The sequence below is a fragment of the Mus caroli genome, unplaced genomic scaffold (assembly GCF_978045245.1).
Source record: "Mus caroli unplaced genomic scaffold, Mus_caroli_1 scaffold_7, whole genome shotgun sequence".
In the NCBI taxonomy this organism is placed as follows: Eukaryota; Metazoa; Chordata; class Mammalia; order Rodentia; family Muridae; genus Mus; species Mus caroli.
The window spans coordinates 82831405-82856695 of NW_028227262.1; the positions used below are offsets into that span (position 1 = coordinate 82831405).

Below are 25291 nucleotides of genomic sequence, written 5' to 3' on the forward strand. Positions count from 1 at the left end.
AAATGTTAATGCCAAATATGACCTAAAATATGACCTATGGTATACATAAAAGTCGTATACCACACCAATAAAGCCAAACAGATCTTTGTCATAACAAAAATAAAATAAAATAAAATTCCTGCACTTTCTTCCTTAGAAGATGTGTTTTGTTTTATAGAATCTTCTAGAAGCTGAATCATCCTTGCTATTGAAGCAAGTGGGATTCACTGGAAAACAGGGAGAAGAAACTAACTTTCCACTCTGAAGTCGTAATAGTGAAGAAGTGGATCAAAACCTCAAAGTTACTGACTTACAAAACCAACACCAGCAATACAAGGAGGTAGGAAATGTAAGATAAAAAAGACTAGGACGAGGGAAAGAAGGAGGGGGAAGAAGGGAGAGGAGGAAGAGGAGGTAGAAGAGGAAGAGAAGGAGGAGGAGGAAAGAAGCTAATGAATGATGTTAACTAACATTAGGTAAGGAGGAGACATGACCATTTCCATTCAACATGCTCTGGATCTCTCCAAGCTTCTATATACATGACCCACCTGGATTGGTCTGGAGGGAACAACATGTCTTAATGCAGTCCCGGCATGAGTGCTCAGGGACTGCTTCACAACAGAGAACTGCACAACAAGTGCCAAAGTCTGAAATGTTCTGAGCGGTCACAGTTCCACACGGCTCCAGTGAGGGGCAATGAATGTAGAGTAGCATCCCTGGTTCCTGGTTTAGTTTTATTTCTAGAAATCGCTATTGGCATGGAAATCATTAATCTTTTCACCTAGTAGTTTTCCATTTTGAAAAATTTCAACCAGTTTTCTTTAAAAGGGTTCTGATGAGCACCACAGCAAATAGGTCAAATAAGTAGTTACATCTCAGATGCCTACACACAGAGGACCTTTTACAAATAGTACCAGCAAGGAAGAATTACAAGCATATCACTTTAGAACCGTAAGAAACTCACAATTCATATCTCCTATAAATCTGTATAACAAGTTAGGGAAGCAGAAACCGGCCTGAGTAGGACCACAGGCCTCATCCGGCTGGATCAGCGCCGGGGTAGCGGGAGCGCAGGGTTGCCTGACACCCGCCAGCTACCCACGACCCCCGCCGCAGGATTTTGGGACTGCTGGTGAGTGGAACACAGCTTCTGCTCCAATCCAATTGCGCGGGACCTGAGACTGCATTAGTTAGGGAAGCAGAAACCGGCCTGAGTAGGGCCACAGGCCTCACCCGGCCGGATCAGCGCCAGGGTAGCGGGAGCGCAGGGTTGCCTGACACCCGCCAGCTACCCACGACCCCCGCCGCAGGATTTTGGGACTGCTGGTGAGTGGAACACAGCTTCTGCTCCAGTCCAATCACGCGGGACCTGAGACTGCTCTGGTTGGGGAGAGAGAAATCCGGCCCACACAGGGCCACAAGCCTCTTCCGGTCAGAAAAGCACCTGAGCAGCTGGGGCGCAGGGTCTGCTGACACTCGCCAACTGCCCACAACACCCGCCAAAGGATCTTAAGACTTCTGGTGAGGGGAGCACAGCTTCTGCTCCAATCCAATTGCGCGGGACCTGAGACTGCATTAGTTAGGGAAGCAGAAACCGGCCTGAGTAGGGCCACAGGCCTCACCCGGCCGGATCAGCGCCAGGGTAGCGGGAGCGCAGGGTTGCCTGACACCCGCCAGCTACCCACGACCCCCGCCGCAGGATTTTGGGACTGCTGGTGAGTGGAACACAGCTTCTGCTCCAGTCCAATCACGCGGGACCTGAGACTGCTCTGGTTGGGGAGAGAGAAATCCGGCCCACACAGGGCCACAAGCCTCTTCCGGTCAGAAAAGCACCTGAGCAGCTGGGGCGCAGGGTCTGCTGACACTCGCCAACTGCCCACAACACCCGCCACAGGATCTTAAGACTTCTGGTGAGGGGAGCACAGCTTCTGCTCCAATCCAATTGCGCGGGACCTGAGACTGCATTAGTTAGGGAAGCAGAAACCGGCCTGAGTAGGGCCACAGGCCTCACCCGGCCGGATCAGCGCCAAGGTAGCGGGAGCGCAGGGTTGCCTGACACCCGCCAGCTACCCACGACCCCCGCCGCAGGATTTTGGGACTGCTGGTGAGTGGAACACAGCTTCTGCTCCAGTCCAATCACGCGGGACCTGAGACTGCTCTGGTTGGGGAGAGAGAAATCCGGCCCACACAGGGCCACAAGCCTCTTCCAGTCAGAAAAGCACCTGAGCAGCTGGGGCGCAGGGTCTGCTGACACTCGCCAACTGCCCACAACACCCGCCACAGGATCTTAAGACTTCTGGTGAGGGGAGCACAGCTTCTGCTCCAATCCAATTGCGCGGGACCTGAGACTGCATTAGTTAGGGAAGCAGAAACCAGCCTGAGTAGGGCCACAGGCCTCACCCGGCCGGATCAGCGCCAGGGTAGCGGGAGCGCAGGGTTGCCTGACACCCGCCAGCTACCCACGACCCCCGCCGCAGGATTTTGGGACTGCTGGTGAGTGGAACACAGCTTCTGCTCCAATCTTTAAATAGTGACAACTATAACAACTAACCCCAGAGATTACCAGATGGCGAAAGGTAAACGTAATAATCTTACTAACAGAAACCAAGACCACTCACCATCATCAGAACCCAGCACCCCCACTTCACCCAGTCCAGGGCACCCCAACACACCGGAAAAGCTAGACACGGATTTAAAAGCATATCTCCTGATGATGATAGAGGACTTCAAGAAGGACGTTAATAACACACTTAAAGAAATGCAGGAGAACACTGCTAAAAAGGAAGAAGACAATAAAGAGGAAGCACAAAAATCCCTTAAAGAATTGCAGGAGAACACTGCTAAAGAGTTACAAATCCTTAAAGAAAAACATGATAACATAATCAAACAGGTAGAAGTCCTTACAGAAAAACAGGAAAACACATCCAAACAGATGATGGAAATGAACAAAACCATACTAGACCTAAAAAGGGAAGTAGACACAATAAAGAAAACCCAAAATGAGGCAACACTGGAGATAGAAACCCTAGGAAAGAAATCTGGAACCATAGATGCAAGCATCAGCAACAGAATACAAGAGATGGAAGAGAGAATCTCAGGTGCAGAAGATTCCATAGAGAACATCGGCACAACAATCAAGGAAAATGGAAAATGCAAAAAGATCCTAACTCAAAACATCCAAGAAATACAGGACATAATGAGAAGACCAAACCTACGGATAATAGGAGTGGATGAGAATGAAGATTTTCAACTCAAAGGACCAGCAAACATCTTCAACAAAATTATAGAAGAAAACTTCCCAAATCTAAAGAAAGAGATGCCCATGAACATACAAGAAGCCTACAGAACTCCAAATAGACTGGATCAGAAAAGAAATACCTCCCGACACATAATAATCAGAGCAACAAATGCTCTAAATAAAGATAGAATACTAAAAGCAGTAAGAGAAAAAGGCCAAGTAACATATAAAGGCAAGCCTATCAGAATTACACCAGATTTTTCACCAGAGACTATGAAAGCCAGAAGATCCTGGACAGATGTTATACAGACACTAAAAGAACACAAATTCCAGCCCAGGCTACTATACCCAGCCAAACTCTCAATTAACATAGATGGAGAAACCAAAGTATTCCACGACAAAACCAAATTCACACATTATCTCTCCACGAATCCAGCCCTTCAAAGGATAATAACAGAAAAAAACCAATACAAGGACAGGAACCACGCCCTAGAAACAACAAGAAGGTAATCCCTCAACAAACCTAAAAGAAGACAGCCACAAGAACAAAATGCCAACTTTAACATCAAAAATAACAGGAAACACCAATTTCTTTTCCTTAATATCTCTTAATATCAATGGACTCAACTCCCCGATAAAAAGACATAGACTAACAAACTGGCTACACAAACAAGACCCAACATTTTGCTGCTTACAGGAAACTCATCTCAGAGAAAAGGATAGACACTACCTCAGAATGAAAGGCTGGAAAACAATTCTCCAAGCAAATGGCATGAAGAAACAAGCTGGAGTAGCCATTCTAATATCTGATAAGATTGACTTCCAACCCAAAGTCATTAAAAAAGACAGGGAGGGACACTTCATACTCATCAAAGGTAAAATCCTCCAAGAGGAACTATCAATCCTGAATATCTATGCTCCAAATACAAAGGCAGCCACATTCATTAAAGAAACTTTAGTAAATCTCAAAGCACACATTGCACCTCATACAATAATAGTGGGAGACTTCAACACACCACTTTCACCAATGGACAGATCATGGAAACAGAAACTAAACAGGGACACAGTGAAACTAAGAGAAATTATGAATCAAATGGATCTGGCAGATATCTACAGAACATTCTATCCTAAAACAAAAGGATATACCTTCTTCTCAGCACCTCATGGTACCTTCTCCAAAATTGACCACATAATTGGTCACAAAACAGGCCTCAACAGATATAAAAATATTGAAATTGTCCCATGCATCCTATCAGATCACCATGGACTAAGGCTGATCTTCAATAACAAAATAAATAATAGAAAGCCCACCTTCACGTGGAAACTGAACAACACTCTTCTCAATGATACCTTGGTCAAGGAAGGAATAAAGAAAGAAATTAAGGACTTTTTAGAGTTCAATGAAAATGAAGCCACAACATACCCAAACTTATGGGACGCAATGAAAGCATTTTTAAGAGGAAAACTCATAGCTCTGAGTGCCTCCAAAAGGAAACTAGAGAGAGCACACATTAGCAGCTTGACAACACACCTAAAAGCACTAGAACAAAAGGAAGCAAATTCACCCAAGAGGAGTAGACGGCAGGAAATAATCAAACTCAGGGGTGAAATCAACCAAGTGGAAACAAGAAAAACTATTCAAAGAATCAACCAATCAAGGAGCTGGTTCTTTGAGAAAATCAACAAGATAGATAAACCCTTAGCCAGACTCACTAGAGGGCACAGGGAAAGCATCCTAATTAACAAAATCAGAAATGAAAAAGGAGACATAACAACAGATCCTGAAGACATCCAAAACACCATCAGATCCTTCTACCAAAGGCTATACTCAACAAAACTGGAGAACCTGGATGAAATGGACAAGTTCCTAGACAGATACCAGGTACCAAAGTTGAATCAAGATCAGGTTAATGATCTAAACAGCCCTATATCCCCCAAAGAAATAGAAGCAGTCATTAATAGTCTCCCAACTAAAAAAAGCCCAGGACCAGATGGGTTTAGTGCAGAGTTCTATCAGACCTTCAAAGAAGATCTAATCCCAGTTCTTCACAAACTATTCCACAAAATAGAAACAGAAGGTACTCTACCCAACTCATTCTATGAAGCCACAATTACTCTGATACCTAAACCACAAAAAGACCCAACAAAGATAGAAAACTTCAGACCAATATCCCTTATGAATATTGATGCAAAAATCCTCAATAAAGTTCTTGCTAACCGAATCCAAGAACACATCAAAACAATCATCCATCCTGACCAAGTAGGTTTCATCCCAGGGATGCAGGGATGGTTCAATATACGGAAATCCATCAACGTAATCCAGTATATAAACAAACTCAAAGATAAAAACCACATGGTCATCTCCTTAGATGCGGAAAAAGCATTTGACAAGATCCAACACCCATTCATGATAAAAGTCTTGGAAAGATCAGGAATTCAAGGCCCATACCTAAACATGATAAAAGCAATCTACAGCAAACCAGTAGCCAACATCAAAGTAAATGGTGAGAAGCTTGAAGCAATCCCTCTAAAATCAGGGACTAGACAAGGCTGTCCACTTTCTCCATACCTATTCAACATTGTACTTGAAGTCCTAGCCAGAGCAATTCGACAACAAAAGGAGATCAAAGGGATACAAATTGGAAAAGAGGAAGTCAAAATATCACTTTTTGCAGATGATATGATAGTATATATAAGTGACCCTAAAAATTCCACCAGAGAACTCCTAAGCCTGATAAACAGCTTCGGTGAAGTAGCTGGATATAAAATTAACTCAAACAAATCAATGGCCTTTCTCTACACAAAGAATAAACAGGCTGAGAAAGAAATTAGGGAAACAACACCCTTCTCAATAGTCACAAATAATATAAAATATCTTGGCGTGACTCTAACTAAGGAAGTGAAAGATCTGTATAATAAAAACTTCAAGTCTCTGAAGAAAGAAATTATAGAAGATCTCAGAAGATGGAAAGATCTCCCATGCTCATGGATTGGCAGGATCAACATTGTAAAAATGGCTATCTTGCCAAAAGCAATCTACAGATTCAATGCAATCCCCATCAAAATTCCAAATCAATTCTTCAACGAATTAGAAAGTGCAATCTGCAAATTCATCTGGAATAACAAAAAACCTAGGATAGCAAAAACTCTTCTCAAGGATAAAAGAACCTCTGGTGGAATCACCATGCCGGACCTAAAGCTCTACTACAGAGCAATTGTGATAAAAACTGCATGGTACTGGTATAGTGACAGACAAATAGACCAATGGAATAGAATTGAAGACCCAGAAATGAACCCACACACCTATGGTCACTTGATCTTCGACAAGGGAGCTAAAAACATCCAGTGGAAGAAAGACAGCATTTTCAACAAATGGTGCTGGCACAACTGGTTGTTAACATGTAGAAGAATGCGAATCGATCCATTCCTATCTCCTTGTACTAAGGTCAAGTCTAAGTGGATCAAGGAACTTCACATAAAACCAGAGACACTGAAACTTATAGAGGAGAAAGTGGGGAAAAGCCTTGAAGATATGGGCACAGGGGAAAAATTCCTGAATAGAACAGTAATGGCTTGTGCTGTAAGATCGAGAATTGACAAGTGGGACCTCATGAAACTACAAAGCTTCTGCAAGGCTAAAGACACCATCAATAAGACAAAAAAACCACCAACAGATTGGGAAAGGATCTTCACCTATCCTAAATCAGATAAGGGACTAATATCCAATATATATAAAGAACTCAAGAAGGTGGACTCCAGAAAGTCAAATAACCCCATTAAAAAATGGGGCTCAGAACTGAACAAAGAATTCTCACCTGAGGAATACCGAATGGCAGAGAAGCACCTGAAAAAATGTTCAACATCCTTAATCATCAGGGAAATGCAAATCAAAACAACCCTGAGATTCCACCTCACACCAGTCAGAATGGCTAAGATCAAAAATTCAGGTGACAGCAGATGCTGGCGAGGATGTGGAGAAAGAGGAACACTCCTCCATTGTTGGTGGGATTGCAAGCTTGTACAACCACTCTGGAAATCAGTCTGGCGGTTCCTCAGAAAATTGGACATAGTACTACCGGAGGATCCAGCAATACCTCTCCTGGGCATATATCCAGAAGATGTCCCAACCGGTAAAAAGGACACATGCTCCACTATGTTCATAGCAGCCCTATTTATAATAGCCAGAAGCTGGAAAGAACCCAGATGTCCCTCAACAGAGGAATGGATACAGAAATTATGGTACATTTACACAATGGAGTACTACTCAGCTATTAAAAAGAATGAATTTATGAAATTCCTAGCCAAATGGATGGACCTGGAGGGCATCATCTTGAGTGAAGTAACACAATCACAAAAGAACTCACACAATATGTATTCATTGATAAGTGGATATTAGCCCAAAACTTAGGATACCCAAGATATAAGATACAATTTGCTAAACGCATGAAACTCAAGAAGAATGAAGACCAAAGTGTGGACACTGTGCACCTTCTTAGAATTGGGAACAAAACACCCAGGGAAGGAGCTACAGAGACAAAGTTCGTAGCTGTGATGAAAGGATGGACCATTTAGAGACTGCTGTATCCAGGGATCCGTCCCATAATCAGCTTCTAAACGCTGACACCATTGCATACACTAGCAAGATCTTGCTGAAAGGACCCAAATATAGCTGTCTCTTGTGAGACGATGCCGGGGCCTAGCAAACACAGGAGTGGATGTTCACAGTCAGCTATTGGATGTATCACAGGGCTCCCAATGGAGAAGCTAGAGAAAGTACCCAAGGAGCTAAAGGGATCTGCAACCCTATTGTTGGAACAACATGATGTACTAACCGGAACCCTGGAGCTCTTGTCTCTAGCTGCATATGTATCGAAAGATGGCCTAGTCGGCCATCAATGGAAAGAGAGGCCCATTGGACTTGCAAACTTTATATGCCCCAATATAGGGGAATGCCAGGGCCAAAAGAATGGGAATGGGTGGGTAGGGAAGTGGGGGGCGCTATGGGGGACTTTTGGGATAGTATTGGAAATGTAATTGAGGAAATTATGTAATAAAAATATTAAAAAAAAAAATAAAAAAAAAAAAAAAATCTGTATAACACCTCCTTGATCCCTGAAACAGAGTACAGGAACTGCAGGAAACAATATGGGGAATGGTTCTTGAGGGATGATTGTAAGAATGGCAGAGAAAGCATTAAAGAAATCAGCCTCACTGTAAGCCATGAGAAGAGAGCACTGGGGTGTGTAGTTCAGCGGGGATGTACACTTACAGCACCCCTGAAACTCTAGGTCAACCATTTTCATCCAAACCAAAAGTGATGTCAGCAAATTAAGTGAAATACAGGCATAGTACTGATATTATCTTATATTCTGGTTGTGAGCCTGAATCTCTCCAGCCCTGATATTATCTAGTGATATAAAAATAGATGAAGCTCTGTGACAGTGCTGATCAAACATTGTGGCCTAAGATACTGCCAGTTTTCAGGGTCTCTGCATAAAGAAAGGAAAGGAAAAAGAGGAAGAGGTGATGGAAATAAAACTTACATGATTGGTAGAATACTGTAGTTGATCCACCTAATTGAGTATCTGTAACTATTACTAACTTACTTGGTGGTAATTCATAACACTATATACTAAACAAAGGTCACTCCATTAATCTCACTGGGTCTCTTTTTTTCTAGCCTGTGGTAAATCTTGACTTAAGGGCTAATAGTAGACCTTAAAAGTTAGTGTCTTAGGGTTGGAGAGTCATCTCAGTGCTTGAGAGCACTTATCACATAATCATGACAACTAGAGTTCACTTCCCAGTGACCAAATAATAAGCTGACACTTTGTGGATCCTCTAACTCCATCTCAGAGGATCTTAGAACTCTCTTATGACCTCTGTGAATGTACAGACATGTATTCTTGACCACACATGGACATACGCTCAGATACAGACACAGACCGATACACACACACACACACACACACACACACACACACACACAGACACACACATACATAAATACATTTTTTAAAAATTAGGGTCTTTAAAAGTTTTTAAGTGATGATATAGATAAAGACATTATTAATGAAAGTAAAAATGGAGTCAACCTCTGACTGGGCCCGAGTCAATAAAGAATCACTTAGGAAACCAAAGCTGAATAAAATCCTTCTCAGCAGATAAGGTCATTTACTACCTACAAAGACATAAAAGACAAGCTTAAGTTTCATGTGTTTATAATTTGTTCATTATTCCCTTGTATCATTTATAACTATACATAGCTACTGGTTTTATAATATTTGAGCAAACATTTTAAACACATGAATTAATTTCTTTAGAAAGGTATTAAGGAAGAAAGAAAAACAGTGTCAGGACACCAGGCATAATCCAACAACAATACAACAATCCTTTAATTCTAAGCTGATCACAGGTATTTACTGAAAGAAAAAAAAAGTTCTTCCGAAGACAGTGATTTATTACCACACTCAAATAACAGTGTGCACACAGCCAGAGCCAGAATGTACAACACAGCCGCTCTCTAGTAACACAGAAAGTTAACTCTAGGCACATAATTAACCTCCTGGCCTAAAGCTTTAAAAACCAAAAGAAACTCCTAAATCTCTTTTCTAATTTATGAACTAATGGAATTTATGTCAGTCTGTGGATTCCCTTGCTGAATGGGCTTCAGTTTTCACTGACCCTGAGAAGCAAGAAACTCACTGGAGAAAGGGCTCCATCATTCCTGCTGACCTGCAGGGTATCATCTCTATGGTCCCCTCATAGGAAACTGGATGATAAATTACAGAGCTGCCCACTAAATGCAGAGCTAAATGCTCGCCTTCACTTACAGTGAGTGTGCCCCTTCAACCATCCCAGGCCAACACCCATTTGACAGCAAACCCAGTCTGTAGCCTACACATTCTCTGTATCTTCAGTGACCACGAATGGCTAAATAAGGAAGATGAGGTGGGAATGGAGGGGCCGAGAGAGCACCATAAGGTCGGAGCTCCTATGAGTAAAGGCCTGCAGAAATACCAAACAACAAACATCACCATCACACTGCCTGACCATGATGTGCTACACAACAACTTTCACACGCTTCCGCAGCTGTTCTTAAGACAACATCATACTACTGGGCCTATTGCCCAGTGTTTCAGTGGAGATAACGATTTAGGGGAATGGCAGCTTGTTAAAGGGCTACAGACGAGAAATTAAATTGAACTTGAGGTCTCCTACGTCGATGACCCACACTCTGGGTATGAACCAGATATTATATCTGATTTAACTGGGAAAGGCTTTTCATACAGGGAGTTGTTTAGCCACAGGTGACAGAATGCAGACCTGCACATTTCCAGTTAAGATCACTATTCTCAAACAACTGATATATTAAGAAGAAAATATCACCAAGTAGAATATATGCTAAGTTCAGGATTAACAGTAAATGGAACACCTGTGAGTATCAAGATTCTCTACCATTCTTGTAATAAGAAAAACAAAAGCATAAAAGAAAAATCTTTAAACTAAGCAGTCCCAGCCAGAGTCAGTCACAGTAAGGTTGGGTATAGTTAGCCGAAACCTGTGGATACTGGCGAGCTGGATCTTCAACCATGTGCTCCGTCATTGTTCTAGAGTCCGTTTCCCACCAACTACAGGATAAAGCAATGGGGATGATAACGAAGGGGAAAGCAAAGGACGTGGGTACAGGAGAGGGACTGGATTAGAACAGAAAGCTCAGTGCTTCCTCCTAACTCTTGTCATATCTCTGAACAAAGAAGGTCCTTCTCTTTACTCAATAACTAGTCCTAAGGTTTGGTGTGTTTTTGTTTTCTTTCACTTTGTCAAGGAGTGTCCTCAAGCATACTTGAATGAGATATCCGTTAGACGTGATTTTAAGGTGGCAAAAACCTACAGACTTAAACAAACTACATTTTAAAAGTATTTTGGAGGTTTCCATGATTTAATGTCAGAGAAGAGTCAGCACCCACAATTCAGGATTCAAAGCACAGTTTTTAAACTGAATTGTCTCAACATTTGTTTAAAAGTCTTAATCAGGAATATAGCCATTTAAAATGCATTTTGTTAAAGTTAACACAGAGAAATTTTAATTATTTAAGTATGATATCAAACTAATTTTTTATCAGCATTCAACAAAGATGTTTATGGAGAATCCTAATATATGACAAATTTCAGATTTTGATAAAATTGGAAGAAATTATATGAGCTTGAAAATTCTTTATTTTTAGAAAATTCTTGTAAACTGCTATAAACAGATACTAAATAAAATGATAATATAAGAAGTAAGATATCATTCAACCTAATATTCGATGAATAAAACTCATTTGACTTTGGGAAAGGAATCTTAATTTTGGTGCCAGTATGGCAATAGAATATTCAAGACAATGCTTATGGTAACTGTTAGGTCCAGAGTGGGCCCCCCAAAATGGCAGCCCACAATGTCTTAAATGACAGTCTGAACTCCTGGGTAAACAGAAGGATGGCGAGTGGGATAAATAAAAAGCCTAACATCAACATCCCTCAGAAACGTGTGGCACAGGCTTCCATGTCAGGAAGAGCCACTGTTTCCAAAAGGTCAAACTGGGGGCGTGTCCATTCCCAGGGATCTCTAAGACCATTTCATAGGAGGTCAGGAAGACTCTCTTTCTAAAGCTACTGCATAATCTTCCTTTGGACCATGTTGACATTTACATGAATGGTGCAATGTTACTATGGGGAAACTGCTGATCTAGTGCTATAGATAGAGCAACGTTCTCAAACTCTACACAAGCCACTACATTCACCACAGCTATATACACTAGAGATAAATGCTGTTTCCACTTGGGAATATGTTTCCTGGAATACAAAATGACTGATTGTATTAAACCTAAACCTAACCATTGAGTATCATCTTTTTAATATGGGAATTGGATGGGGGAGCTCTAGCAATGCACATGATAGTAGTCTCAGAAAGCCCCTGTTTGGTAGACCTGAGCTTCCAGCTTTTGTCATGGAACATTTTGCTTATATAAAGCAAAAGGACTGACCACAAAGAGTGTGCATTGAAAATGGCTATTTGGAGAATATTTTTTAATACACAAGGAAAGAAAGGAGGCAGAAATGACAGTGTAGCAAGCAATATTTCTTACAAAAATTCAGAAGGGAAACAGGCAAGAAAGGGAGACTTCTGAATGGGTATGCCGATGAGCTCTGGGTGGCATTAACAAATGTGGAGATCTGCAGGCCTCAAAAAGATGGTTCCGGTATGACCTGTGCATCTTGTTACAGAATCCTTCATGCGTGAAAGGTTCATGCCAAACACATCACAGACTGATGGATCTTAAAGTGATAGAACAGAAAAGGGTCACTGAAGGTTGCACACAACAGCAATCCATTCCTCAAAGTCTGCTTCTTGGTTTTCAGTCTAGTAGCAAATAATATCCCAAATTATTTGATCAAGATTATTAAAATACTCTGGAGGATTGCTGCATATTCTGTAACTCCAACTACACATCACAGGATGAGTGAAGAAACAGATATGAAAATGTAGCTGTCTCCTCAGAAACCAGACAGTCAAGTCAGACAACGTCTTCATTTTCACTGATGGCTTGTGGTTGGAAAACATAGTTACTTTCTATAAAAGCATGCCAACCTGGAATGAACTTCCTATGGCATTTTTCAGCAAAATGAATATTTTTACATTTTCTAATAAGGCACATTGCTTACATTGCTAATGAAGTCAACAGCTGTAGAGAAAGAAGAGCTCCCTGGGGCCCTCCAGAACTGTCAAGCATAAGGTATTGAGGCAGCAGTATGTGCCCAGTGTGTGCCTAGCCAAGCACCACACCCACAGAACTGTGTGAGTGCCCACTGTGATCAGGTTCCATGTCCCTTGGGGTACTGTTGTTTCACTGAACAGCCCATAAACAACATGGAACTCTTGGCAGCTGGCAAGCTCAAAGGCAACCAGAAATTGCAAAACAACATAAAAAAGGGAGGAGTGAGCTCATACCATTTCACAGAGCGAAATAAAAATGAAGTCAAAGAAAAAAGTCATATAGCAAAACCACAAACAGTAGGAGCTCAGCTGCTCCTCTGACTGAGCACAAAGTAGCCACAGAAGTCAGTGAGCCTGGTGTTAGCCCTTGGGGGTGAGCGGATGCTCATCTTCTGAGGATGAGACAAAACCCTGTTTATTCACACATGGAAGAGAAACCCATCTCAAGATTGCTGCTGCAGCAACCAGCCAGCAGCCAGACATCCTCAGCTCTGCCACACTGCACCAGCCACTCTGCAGGAGGTTATCTCTGAAGAGACTTGTCTTTCAAAGTAGACAAAGCAAGGTTGGAAACTGGGACTCTGAAAGGGGTCTGAGTTTAAACAGAAAAACATGGTGATAAGAAAAGAACCACACAAATAAGCAGTTATACAATTATTTGTACAAATACACACTTACTCTACTCCTTTTCCTTGCCCTGAGTGTGTCTAAAAAGAAAAGTCTATCTACACAAATGCATTGGCTCACTATGCCTCAATTTGGCCCAGAGTCAGATATATGGTAAACTGCATCAATGTGGAATAACTGGAAATTTTAGAATATTCTTTCACTATATATTTAAATATCTCTTTATATAAACATGTTTATTTATAAATAAGAAATATTTATTTTTTATTTATATATTTACTAATTTGTACATATTCACTATATATATTTATTTACATATAATGTATACTATACATATTTATATATACTTATAATATATATTATATATATTTATATGTAAACATATTTTCTTATATATTTATATGTAATATATTACATAAATATAAATTTGTATTTATAAATAATTTTATATATTTATACTACATATTATCTGTATTGAATTATATTAGACAATAGGACAAGCATGACATATTTGATACTTTATTATGTAAAAATCTTTAATTTCAAGATAATACCTCAAACATTCAAAGTAATGAGTAACATTAGTCATTTATGCTTCTCTGCTGTTCATTCTTCCTACAAGTAAAGTCAGATGAAAGTGCATGAAGTTCACAAGGGTGGAGTCATAATGAATATTCAAGGTCTATATTTTCTGTGCTGGAACCTATGCCTTAATGTCTTCTGAACTATATAAGTCTCTACTTTTTTTTTTTTTTTTAGATTTATTTATTATTATATACAAGTACACTGTAGCTGTCTTCAGACACACCAGAAGAGGGCGTCAGATCTCATTATGGGTGGTTGTGAGCCACCATGTGGTTGCTGGGATTTGAACTCAGGACCTTCAGAAGAGCAGTCAGTGCTCTTACCCACTGAGCCATCTCGCCAGCCCAAGTCTCTACTTTTAAACACATGGCACCAAGCTTGATTCAGTCCCACAGCATGACTTTGAGATCATTTACTGTAGGTATATTACTCTGATATGCAAACATAACTCAGTTTCTCTACAAACGTCCTGCTCTCCTTCTATCTACAAATAACACAGGGATACATCTATGCAGACATAAAGCTAGAACAATTTTCTCAAAGTGGCACAGCAATGTCTAAGGATGACTGGCACAGAGAAGACAGTTGTTTTCATTGCTGCCATCAGCAAACCCAACTCCACATGGCCCCAGTGACACAGTAGAGAGAGATGGCCAAGAACATCCATGCTCCCCACTAGAGCTGCCTATGCCTTGCTGTCAGAGGCCAGTGAGCAGAGTGCAGACAGCTGCAGGCACTTTGCATTATGACACCTGTCCCCCAGTCACTCTCTTCTGCTCTTTCCCTTTGGCTTCTCTTAGCTTTTTGCCATCTTCTAATTGTTTGATCCACCTTGACCTTTGTCCTAAAAGTCTTGCTTTCTCTAGATAGCTTTCAGGCATCCATAGTGTTTACACACCGTGCTTGGTTTGTTACTGGTTATGTGTGTCACTTACAAGTTGTGAGCAACTATTCTAAGGTTCTAAATTAGATGTAAGTCTTTTAGCTTTGTCCACAAAATTTTCAAATTATGCTCTAATGTCCTCCATGTATTCCTAAAGTCACAGTGTCAATTCTTTCATCTACTCAAACTAGTATTTCTTCATCCACAAAGTAGTGACTACTCTAGACAGTCTTTAATCCATTCGATGACCTTTGAGCAGAAAGCTTCAGCTACAAAATTCAATTAAATGCATTTTGCTTAGTGGGAAGATAATTCACACGAGTGTAAAATTATTTTGAAAGCAATAAACAAAAATCATTTTGTTTACTCAATTGAGAAACTGCAGTCAAGTTTCTCTCAAGAATATTTAGCTATTCACCATGGTCCAGTGGTCACATTCTCTTTCATTGAAGAAATTGCATTGGAAAAGTAAGAGAGAAGAGTGTAGGCCCCTAAGAATCAGTAGGTATCGCAGTCTCCTCATACTAGAGGAAGTAAAACATGACAGAAGTGATCAGAAGGGCAGGCATGAAATTAAGAAAGGCAGCTTTGGTGTAAGCTACAGGTGGGTGGAAAGGACGCCTCTGTCTCCATGAGAAGTGAGGCAGTTAGTACCTGCTCTGTCCAGCCAAATCCTGCATATCACACTCATATTTCAAATGAAAAGTAAAGTCTCTACACCCAAGTATTTTATTCCGTTTTGGAGTAAATTGTGCAACTGAAAGTCTTCTTATGTAAAGAACTGGCTTTGACAATCCTCCTAAGAAGGCTCACTGGTTTGGAAACTCTTTGGACAGGAGTGCTCTCTGTCCTAACAGTGACTTCCAGTCTTTCACCCCAGGTCATTCTTCATACCTGTGTGGCTCCGGATGTGAACTCTCAGGGTCCCACTGCTGGCAAATTTCTGGCCACAATATGGGCAGACTTTCTCCTTTTCTCCTGTGTGTGTCTAAACAGGAATAAAAATGGTTCATGATAAATACAAAGGCTTTGGTAAAGATGATAAACTACCTCTGACAACAGTGAATCTGTATTTTCCAGGATTATGTTTCATTAAAATGATTTAATGTCATAATGTGACTTTAAACAATTTATCATGGATAATCCCATGGGTTCAAAGATTGCTTAGAAGCATGCATTAGTGTTAATTTGAAAATAATTCTGCCGTCTACTGCTTAAGCCTTTATGTAGTCCTTGTCTGACTAAACATGATTAAGTTATATAAAACCAGTGCATGGAGCAAAACCACATAATCAAAATGGGGCCAGAGCTGCCCTTGACTGTTGCCAAGAGACATTTCCTTTGAATCGTTTTCCAAATTCTTTGTGCATATTTCCCTCTAAAGGGCAGAATTAATCTCAAGAAAGTCATCTGTTACCTATGCAGTGCTTGTCAGAATAGATTTTACTACAAAACAGGAAGCATATACATCTAGTTTGACTTTGAAATCCAGCAGGTGTTAATTCAACATTCAATTGGAAAGAGAATTTCTGCCCTCCACATATTTATTTTGCAGGCATAAAATAATCATACCAGAAAAAGAGAAAGAACACCAGTAAAATGCACTTTAATGACATCAGTGACTAGGACTGGGAATACACCCCAGTGCTAAGATGCTTGCCTACCACTCGGGAGGCTCTGGGTTCTATAGCCACTAAATAAACAAACTAATGAAATTGCAAAATAAAACTGCTGACAACTCTAGACGGTGGGGTAGACAGAGTAGGTTAAGGCCTCAGAGACTCAACAGGAGACTAATTTTTCCACCAACATAAACAAAACAAAACAGAAAAACCAAAACCAAATCCATCATTCCAGTGAATGAGGAGTCAAGCAAGCTGTGAAGTATGAGGGATACTGAAACTTAGAACTAAGAGGAAAGTTGGGGACTGAGCACTGTTGCAGGGACCAGCAGGAAAAAGTTTCTTCAAGTTTCTCCATATTCTTTATAAGGTTGCTTTGGGAATGTTTTTCCAATAATAACACCAAAATTAATAAAAAGGAGGTGGTGTCTGATACTAGCTGATTATGGCCATCGATTAGTTGTTTTAAGAGTTTCTTAGGAACTCAGTGAATGCTGCAGGAGAAGCAGAGGAGGGACCATAGGAACAGAAACCACAAGAAAACCCACAGAATAAACAAGTCAACTCACAGTGGCTCACAGAGACTGATCCATCAGGGAACTTGCCTAGCTCTGATCTAGGTCTTCTCCATTATGGTTACATAGCTTGATGTCTTGAGGGACTCCTAACAAAGGAAGGGGGTGGGTGCTTAGGAGGGCTGTTTCTGACACTTGTACCTGTCTTGGGGACCTTTGCTGGGCTGCCTCATCCAGCCTTAATATGGGGGAGGTGCCTAGTCTTACAGTAACTTGATATGCTGCCACTTTAGGTTAAAGTTCCTGAGAGGTCTGCCCTTTTCTGAAGGGAAACAGAGGAGTGGGTAGGGAGGCAGAGGTGGCTGGGAGGGACTGAGAGGAGAAGAGGGAAGGGAAACTGCTATGGGGAAAGAGTTGCCTAGGGAATTAGTGATAAAGACCTCATTGGATGTATGTGTGGCACTTCCAGACAGTCAGATCCTGAATCCTTTGACACAATCCAGTGATGGATTCAAATCTGATGGCCTTATTAGTGGGGAAAGGTAGGAGGTGGGACCTTGCTCAAGAGTGACACTAGGGGGTTTGTCCTTAGGAATGTATCTTGCTCAGGCTCTTCCTGTATTTTACCTTCCTTTTTCCTGTCCACAGTGACATGAACAGGTTTTAGGTCCCACTTGCTTTCACCACTTTGGAATCTTTAACTGTCTATCATAAAACAGCTTTGCCATTTTAAAGAGATTTAAAATGCACTTATTGTAATACTGTAAATTTATTTATGAAATACAAAAGTAAACTCAATTTGCTTGATGCATGATATAACAAGCACAATAGAAAAAGATAATTTCGAGATCACAAATGAAACTATTTCATGTAAACTGAATCATTATCTGTCAAAGCCCAGCTCTACAGCAGGGACTCCTCTGTGCCCTGGACTTTCTGTAAATTCTTGAATTGGTTCTATAAAAACAACCTACCTGAGGTGCTACTCATACTCACAAGAAACCATCCCTATTAAGTGAAAATTTTTGAAAATCGACAGTCTTACTGAGTATTTCCCAAGTCTACCTATCAGTAAAGCTAAGGTATACACAAACTATACAGGTAATGTTGACATTTCATTTCATGGGAAAAACATCTATTCTAAAAAACAGAGAAAAAAGCCATTTCTTGGATAGTCAGTATGACCTATATTTTTCATTGTCCGTAAAGCATGTCATAAATTAATACAAATTGTCACATGATAGTCAGTATATAAGCCCACAATGCAGTCTGTCTGGCTGAAGTCCCCACTTACCTTCTTATGACTCCTAAGCACTGAAGGTGTGACAAAGGCCTTATTGCACAGCTCACATCGGTACTTCTTGTGTCTTTCATGGACCACCTGGACGTGAACGTTTAACGTATCCTTCCTTTTAAATGTGGCGTCACAGTGGTGACACTTGAAAGTCCTCTCACCTTAGAATACAAGTCAACAGTCAAGTCACACCACTGGATTTCATGTTTTGTTGTCCTAAAATACCAGAATTTCCTAATTCTTTTTTTTTTCAATATATAAGTCCTTTATTGTCCTCAAAGATCCCACATTTTACTTGTGATCAGGATCTTGTTTCTTGAGCTAGGAAACTGAGGCTTCCTCACTTGTCAGCCTGCTGCACGGTTCCCTTCTCAGACACAAAACTTTCTGATATGCTCTTTTTTGAACTGTTATGGCTTGCAGAATAAGAGCTGTTGAATTTGAAACAAGTTCACTATCATTTCCTTCAAGGATTAATTCATCCTTCTGGGCTTGAGAGACAGAATAAGCAACATCTGTCCTCATCCGAACCCTGCAGATGTATTTCTTACCCAAGAAATTTCGGATTCAACCAAAGACCCATTCTCCTGAATAACGATGTTTATGGGGAAGGGAGCATACACAGACCTTGTCTTGTAACAGAAGCCCAGTGTAACACCCTTGATCATGTTCTGAACATGACAGCAGTTGGATCTGACAGTGGCCAGTTCCTTTCTGTTACCCCACCATTTGTCAACCTGGAGCCTTTTCTTTTTCTTTCCAAGAAGACTCAGCACCACATTCATGTGACTGAAGTCCCTCCACCGAGATCCTCTGGGGCCCTTCACAAGGACTATGCGCCCCTTCAGAATGATGTTGACATTTTCTGGAATGTTGACTAGTCTGGCTGCTGAGAGTGGTCATCATTCTCTCAAGTAGATTGGGCAAAGACCAGAATTTCCTAATTCTGATGTTGCTTCTATCACATTCTGTCTTAACTTCATCAGAACTTTTCAACCTTAATACTTAGAAGCTAGCCAAAGACCTGCCTTGGTTTATCATTGTAAAAGGAAAGAAGCCAACAAATTGCTGACATTTCACTCCATGGAAAAGATGTGTGTTTGTAATAATAGCCTTCATGTCTTGAAGTTTAACTAGCTGTAATGTTAATACAGTATGAAACAAGACCTAGTTCTTTGCTCTCTGTGCTTTAGCCAATCTGGTTTCCCTGCTAAGTTCACCCATGGGTCTTCATTTATGCCTGTCTGCACCTTACGTTGCTTACCTAGTCCTTAAATTTTGGAGGTTGACTTTTCTGGCTAGATACAACACTATAGCTTCAGAAAGCTTCTAGTGCTGCTCAGCATCATTTTAGCCACAGAGCATACAACACAGCCTATAAGCCACTTCAGTCCTTACTTTCAGCTGCTGAGAACCAAGTAGCTGACATTGGAAGTATCAGATCCCTGATGTTACAAATTCCTTGCTATCATGTGAAATAAAATTGTATTTTTCCCAAGAAAAAATTTTCTGAGCTTGACGAAGTAAGCCACATAAGGCTTAAAAGGATAAATGAAGATCACCTGTATAAATGCCTACTCTAAAATTCATCCATGTCTTAAGCTGTCTAATATAATAAGTCCCCCTTGTGGTACAAATTTCACTCTTTAATTACCAAGTTGTTCTTTATAAGGAGGTGGAAAGTTAGGCCGAACACTTTCCAGAGCTGCAGTGACTGACCTGCACTGGGAACAAACTCCATCTTTTCATACAGGAAGCAGCTCCCTTTCTCAGGATCACCACCAACATGTATAAACATTAAAATCTTACATTTTTCATATTAGAAACCTAGTTGAACAGAGAAGCTCTCTTCTAAGCCACCACCCTGTACATTCAACCGTCACAATGCCTGGGATTTGGAATGTAATATTCAAATGGCAGCAGGGGCTTTCCATTTACAATTTCTCAAAAGGTAGATGTCTGTTTGTAACATAATAAAAAGTTTACCTCCCCAAATAAGCAGAGAATCAAACATTTTACATGAAATAGGAATGTTGCCTGCCGATTAGACACCTGGAGGCAATATGGGATCCACTACTTGAATAGCTATTCTCCTGTCAGACTTAATATTTTCAATTTCTCTTTAAAAAGATGTGGAATTAGATGTGCATTCTGACCCACTGCTACTGTTAAACCTTTGGGCTAATAAAACTCTGACCTGGGAGATAGAGCCATGTTTTACAGAGGTAGACATGTTCCCTTAATCATCATAGTTAAAAGTGAATGGAAGGTGATGTTTCAAAACAATGTTCAAAGTATACTGAACATAGGGTATCTTTTAATACACTAATTACAAATCCTGGAAAGAGAAGATGTAAAATATATCTCATAAACTGCTTAATGGTACTGTAGGAAAACAAGCCAATCTATCTTCTTTATGTTTTAAACAGATTATCTAACAATTCACCATGCACTTCTGAGATGTCTGTTCTTAAACACCTAAGAACACACTGGCAATAACTCTCTCTGTCCTCAGCTGTCTTTGACTGTGACTTACTGTTGTGGATTAACAGGTGTCTTTGCAGAGAAAACGGAGTGCGGAACAAGGCTTTACATTCATCACACTGGAAAGGTCTCTCCTCGGAGTGAGTCTGCAGAAGGAAGATACTGAGTGAGAAAGGGGGGGACTGAGCTCATCACTGCAGAAAGCAGATGGCACACTGCTTCTTCCCATAATTCCCTGCTACTGAGGAGAAGGAGCATAACTGCAATCATTCACAGGGAAAATACCTGTTCTCTTAAATCCTTGGATTCATTAGAAATTTACTATATCAAATTGCTAAACTAAACACCATGGAGACTTCTCCAGATCTACTTTGTACACCAACATGGTGCATAGTTTGTCTAAAATACTTAACCCTCCATAGTTCCTGCCAGGCTTGATCAAATTCCTTTCAGGCAAGGGAAACAGTTCAAAGTGGCAGGCTCTCTACCTTTCCCTAAAACTTCACTGAGGCGCTGAAAGTGATCTGAATCTTCAGGGCTACTTTGCACTTAAATTACAACAGAGTATGGATTCATATGGTTAGCCTGAGGTAGCATTTGCTAAACACTTGATTTATATCAAGTGCCATGCTCCATAGAGTGACTGATGAATTCCAAGAGACAAGATCTTGATTAAAATGCTATTACTGTCACCATTTTAAGATGAAAAAAATGAAGACTTCCCAAAGATGTGGGTGTTATTAATGTCTATGGTACACGACAATCAGACATACTCTGAAATGACCACATACAAATTGAAGCCACTTTGGAAAAGAAACTGTGAATAAACTCTTATTCTATCCTGTGGATGGCAAGATTTAAGCTTTTATTTTAGGTTTTCATATTTTATTTGTGGAAGTTCTAAGTTCAGGGCACTCTCAGAGAACCCACTGAAGGCCTCGACTAAGAGAATGTGTACCCCTACTCTGACCAATTTCCTTTATAAAATATACCTGAAAGATTTAAGAACAGAAAGAAAACTCTTGAATAATTATAAAAGGATAGAAATGGGTTAATTAAAGCATACTAGAGTTATAACTGCAGTTACATTCATTTGTTTACTTTACTCTCCTTTATTTAAGAAGGAAAGGATCACTTATGTGTGCTAATAGCTGCTCTGCTTCAACTTGGCAGCAATCGCACCTAACCATGATAAGACAGCTATGCTTCAGCCCATGTGGTTGGAAAGATATAAATGAACAGAGAAGTGGGAAGATGAAGATACAGGCATGGGAGAAGCATGGGAGAAGCAAAGGAGAAGACATAATCATGAAGTCCAGGATGGCCTTAAGTGTTGTCAATTATTCTGAGATACGGTTTTTGGCAAGTGAGTCTAAGACTGTCTAAGACTGTGTTGATTTGAGAAGCTGTAGAAATAAACCAGGTAAGAGGTTAGAGGCTGCAGAGGCTTTCTTGGAGAAAAGAAGTACTAGGACAACTGGTGTCCCACAGGGAAAAAAAAAAAAAAAAAAAAAACCTGGTCTTGTGCATCGGCTTGCATCTATAGTGTAAGCTAGCAAAGAAGCAATCATGGCCTGCAGACCAGTGATATGGCAAGTCAAGGGAGAACAAGTTTGGGTTTAACACATGGGGTTCGAGTCACTTTTAAAGACACCATAATTAGTAAAACAATTGAAACCTGGATTATAGGATACTGAATGAATATTATAAGGTATCATTGCTGCATATGGCATTAATATCTAATTAATGACAAATTCAAAGAATTTGTCTTTAATCTCTTACCCATGAGACTGTCCCACAAAAAGAAAATATGTATTATTCAGTGTTAGTTAGAGAAGGAAGAGGAAGGCAAGATAGCATACTGTGTCCAGGAAAATAAACTTTCTGGGTGGCATTTTGGCACACTCCTGATACTGTAAATGTGCATACCCCTGGTCTGACGGACTTCCTTTACAAAATACATATGAAAGGTTTAAGAACGAAATGAATACAAAAGAAAACTCATGAATAATTATAAAAAAGATAGAAAATGGGTTAATTAAAGCATACTAGAGATTATAATTACATTTACATCATTTGTTTATTTAAGAAGGAAAGTCTTTTATAAGTTTTAGAGTGTCACACTGTGTATAGAAAACCACTTTGCCATATACATTTACTCACACACAACAGAATCTGGTAAGCTAGTCTAAAAACAATCTGCTCAGGAGAGGTTTCATAGGAAATTGGGAGAACTGGACAGCATGTTTGCTTTCTTGGCTCTTTCTTTGTTATTTGAACTTTACTCACGGAATAGACTTTTATTATACTACAAGAGCTACTTTGTTTAAGACCTTACAAATTTGACCAGATAATTTCTTTAGTTTTCCAAAAAGCCTATATTCAATCATTTATAATTTTTTTTCAGTATCTCAGACAAAAATAATCCTAGATTGGCTTGTAGTAGTAGGACATAACCAGGCAGGTAAATACTTTTACCAAATAAGATCCCAACATGCCATCTGTGTTGTTATAAACACCAGCAGTGAGTCCTTGTGCTGACTTGACAGGAAGATGCCAAGTCATATAAGAAATGAGTGTTCACATCTTGTAGATAGAGAGTTTGTGTTCATGATATTCTTTGCAAGTATCAGATGGAAGCTTCTAAAAAGGGATTATGCCATTAAAATTTTCACCGATTTAATAATTGATCCTTGAGCTACATGATATTCTTTCTCCAGCTGCCAAGGCACTGATGTCATCAACATCTGCTAATGTAATAGATGAAGTTGTCCTGAATAAATAGCATGAATTATCTTTTTAGACACATTTTTATGGACCAAATCCAATCTTTCATTACAGATGTAGAAAAGATGTAAGACGTGCTATACTATCTACACTATCCGTTTAGAATTCTCAAAAATTCCTCAGTTGGGTAGGACTATATCCAGTAAAATACAAAATTTGTATAAGTCTAGCCACATACATCAAATATTAATTTAATTGTAACAGAATAAAATTTTCATCAAGGCCATTTACAGCTAAAATTTCTAACTTTGACTTTCAATTGTCTGCATCGCCCCTTAATAACAGTACTTACTGCAGATGGCATTTTACCTTTGGGACATATACCATACAAGAACATTAAATCTATATCAGACTTTTGCCTTCCAAAGTTCAGGGACCACTGCAGAAGCACTGGAAAGACTGTAAGAGCCAGAGGCAGTAGACAATGACGGCAAGGAAATTGTTTTCCAGATGGAGCAGCAGAGCTGCACATATAAAATCACGGTTATGAAAGTTTGTATAAGATCTGCACAAGTTCAAGCCAGACAAAAATCACAGCATGGAGAGAGGAGGTAACCATGAAGCCCTACCTAGCTAAGGCATTACTGGCAGTTGACAGCAGGAGGACGGTGTGTGACCCGTGGTAAGTCACTGGCACTCCAGTGGAAGGCCACGCATCCAAGAACCTATAGGGAGTAATAAATCATACTTGATGGTTTACAGAAAATGAAGGACACAAAGTTGAGTGTAGGGAAGAGTGAGGGTGGATTTAGGAGGCTCTGAGTAAGGGGAAAATATGATAAAAGTACATTATAGGAAATTCTCAAGGACAAAGAAAAATAAAAATAAGAAAAATATTAAAACTAATTAAAGATAGAATGAGTGTAGAGAAACAGAAAAGAGAAGAAAGGAAGAGTCTGCTATACATACCCTAGTCTCTCATAAGGGCATGCTAACCTTGTGAGCTATATGATAAACCTGAAACTGTAACAGTATGTTTTACCTACCTAGATGTCTACAAGGTCTGTTGACTAAACTTGAACAGCCAGGCCTACAACTGGCTTCTTTAAAGGGCTTCTTCCTCCTTCTCCTCTTCTTCCTCTCCCTCCACCTCCTTAGGAAATACACGGAAACTAGAGTTATGCCTACAAGTTCACAGTTGACTCCACTCAGAAAAGAGTAGGCCATACAGGAGGCAGCCATCCAGAATGTTATAGAATTGAGCAGCCAAGCTAAGACACTCACCTGCTCACCTTTAGTTTTCTATACACAACTCTTTACAGACTGGGACCAAGGGTATGTCAAGAATTTTACATAAAGAATAAGATAGTTTTTAACTCTGTCAACAAGATCTATTTGGGTTATAAGGATTGCAGACCTTCACCGACAGTAACTAACTTTTTTTTTTTTTGGAGACAGGATTTCTCTGTGTATCTCTGGCTGTCCTGGAACTCACTTTGTAGACCAGGCTGGCCTCGAACTCAGAAATCCTCATGCCTCTGTCTCCCAAGTGCTGGGATTAAAGTCATGTGCCACCACGC

General features: G+C 40.2%; 1 protein-coding gene and 1 pseudogene across 3 annotated transcripts in view; both read right to left on the reverse strand.

The window, feature by feature from the left end:
- Prdm5 (PR/SET domain 5) overlaps nucleotides 1-25291 on the reverse strand; it is a 180333-nt gene that overhangs the window by 53809 nt on the left and 101233 nt on the right. For all 3 annotated transcript variants that reach the window (XM_021164996.3, XM_021164998.2, XM_085840555.1), the window contains 3 exons: nucleotides 21037-21130; nucleotides 18501-18661; nucleotides 15964-16057 (listed from right to left, as the gene is read on the reverse strand). In XM_021164996.3, coding sequence (XP_021020655.1) covers nucleotides 15964-16057; nucleotides 18501-18661; nucleotides 21037-21130 — 349 coding nt within the window. The remainder of the gene's footprint in view (nucleotides 1-15963; nucleotides 16058-18500; nucleotides 18662-21036; nucleotides 21131-25291) is intronic.
- LOC110296442 (large ribosomal subunit protein uL6 pseudogene) lies at nucleotides 18841-20241 on the reverse strand (annotated as a pseudogene).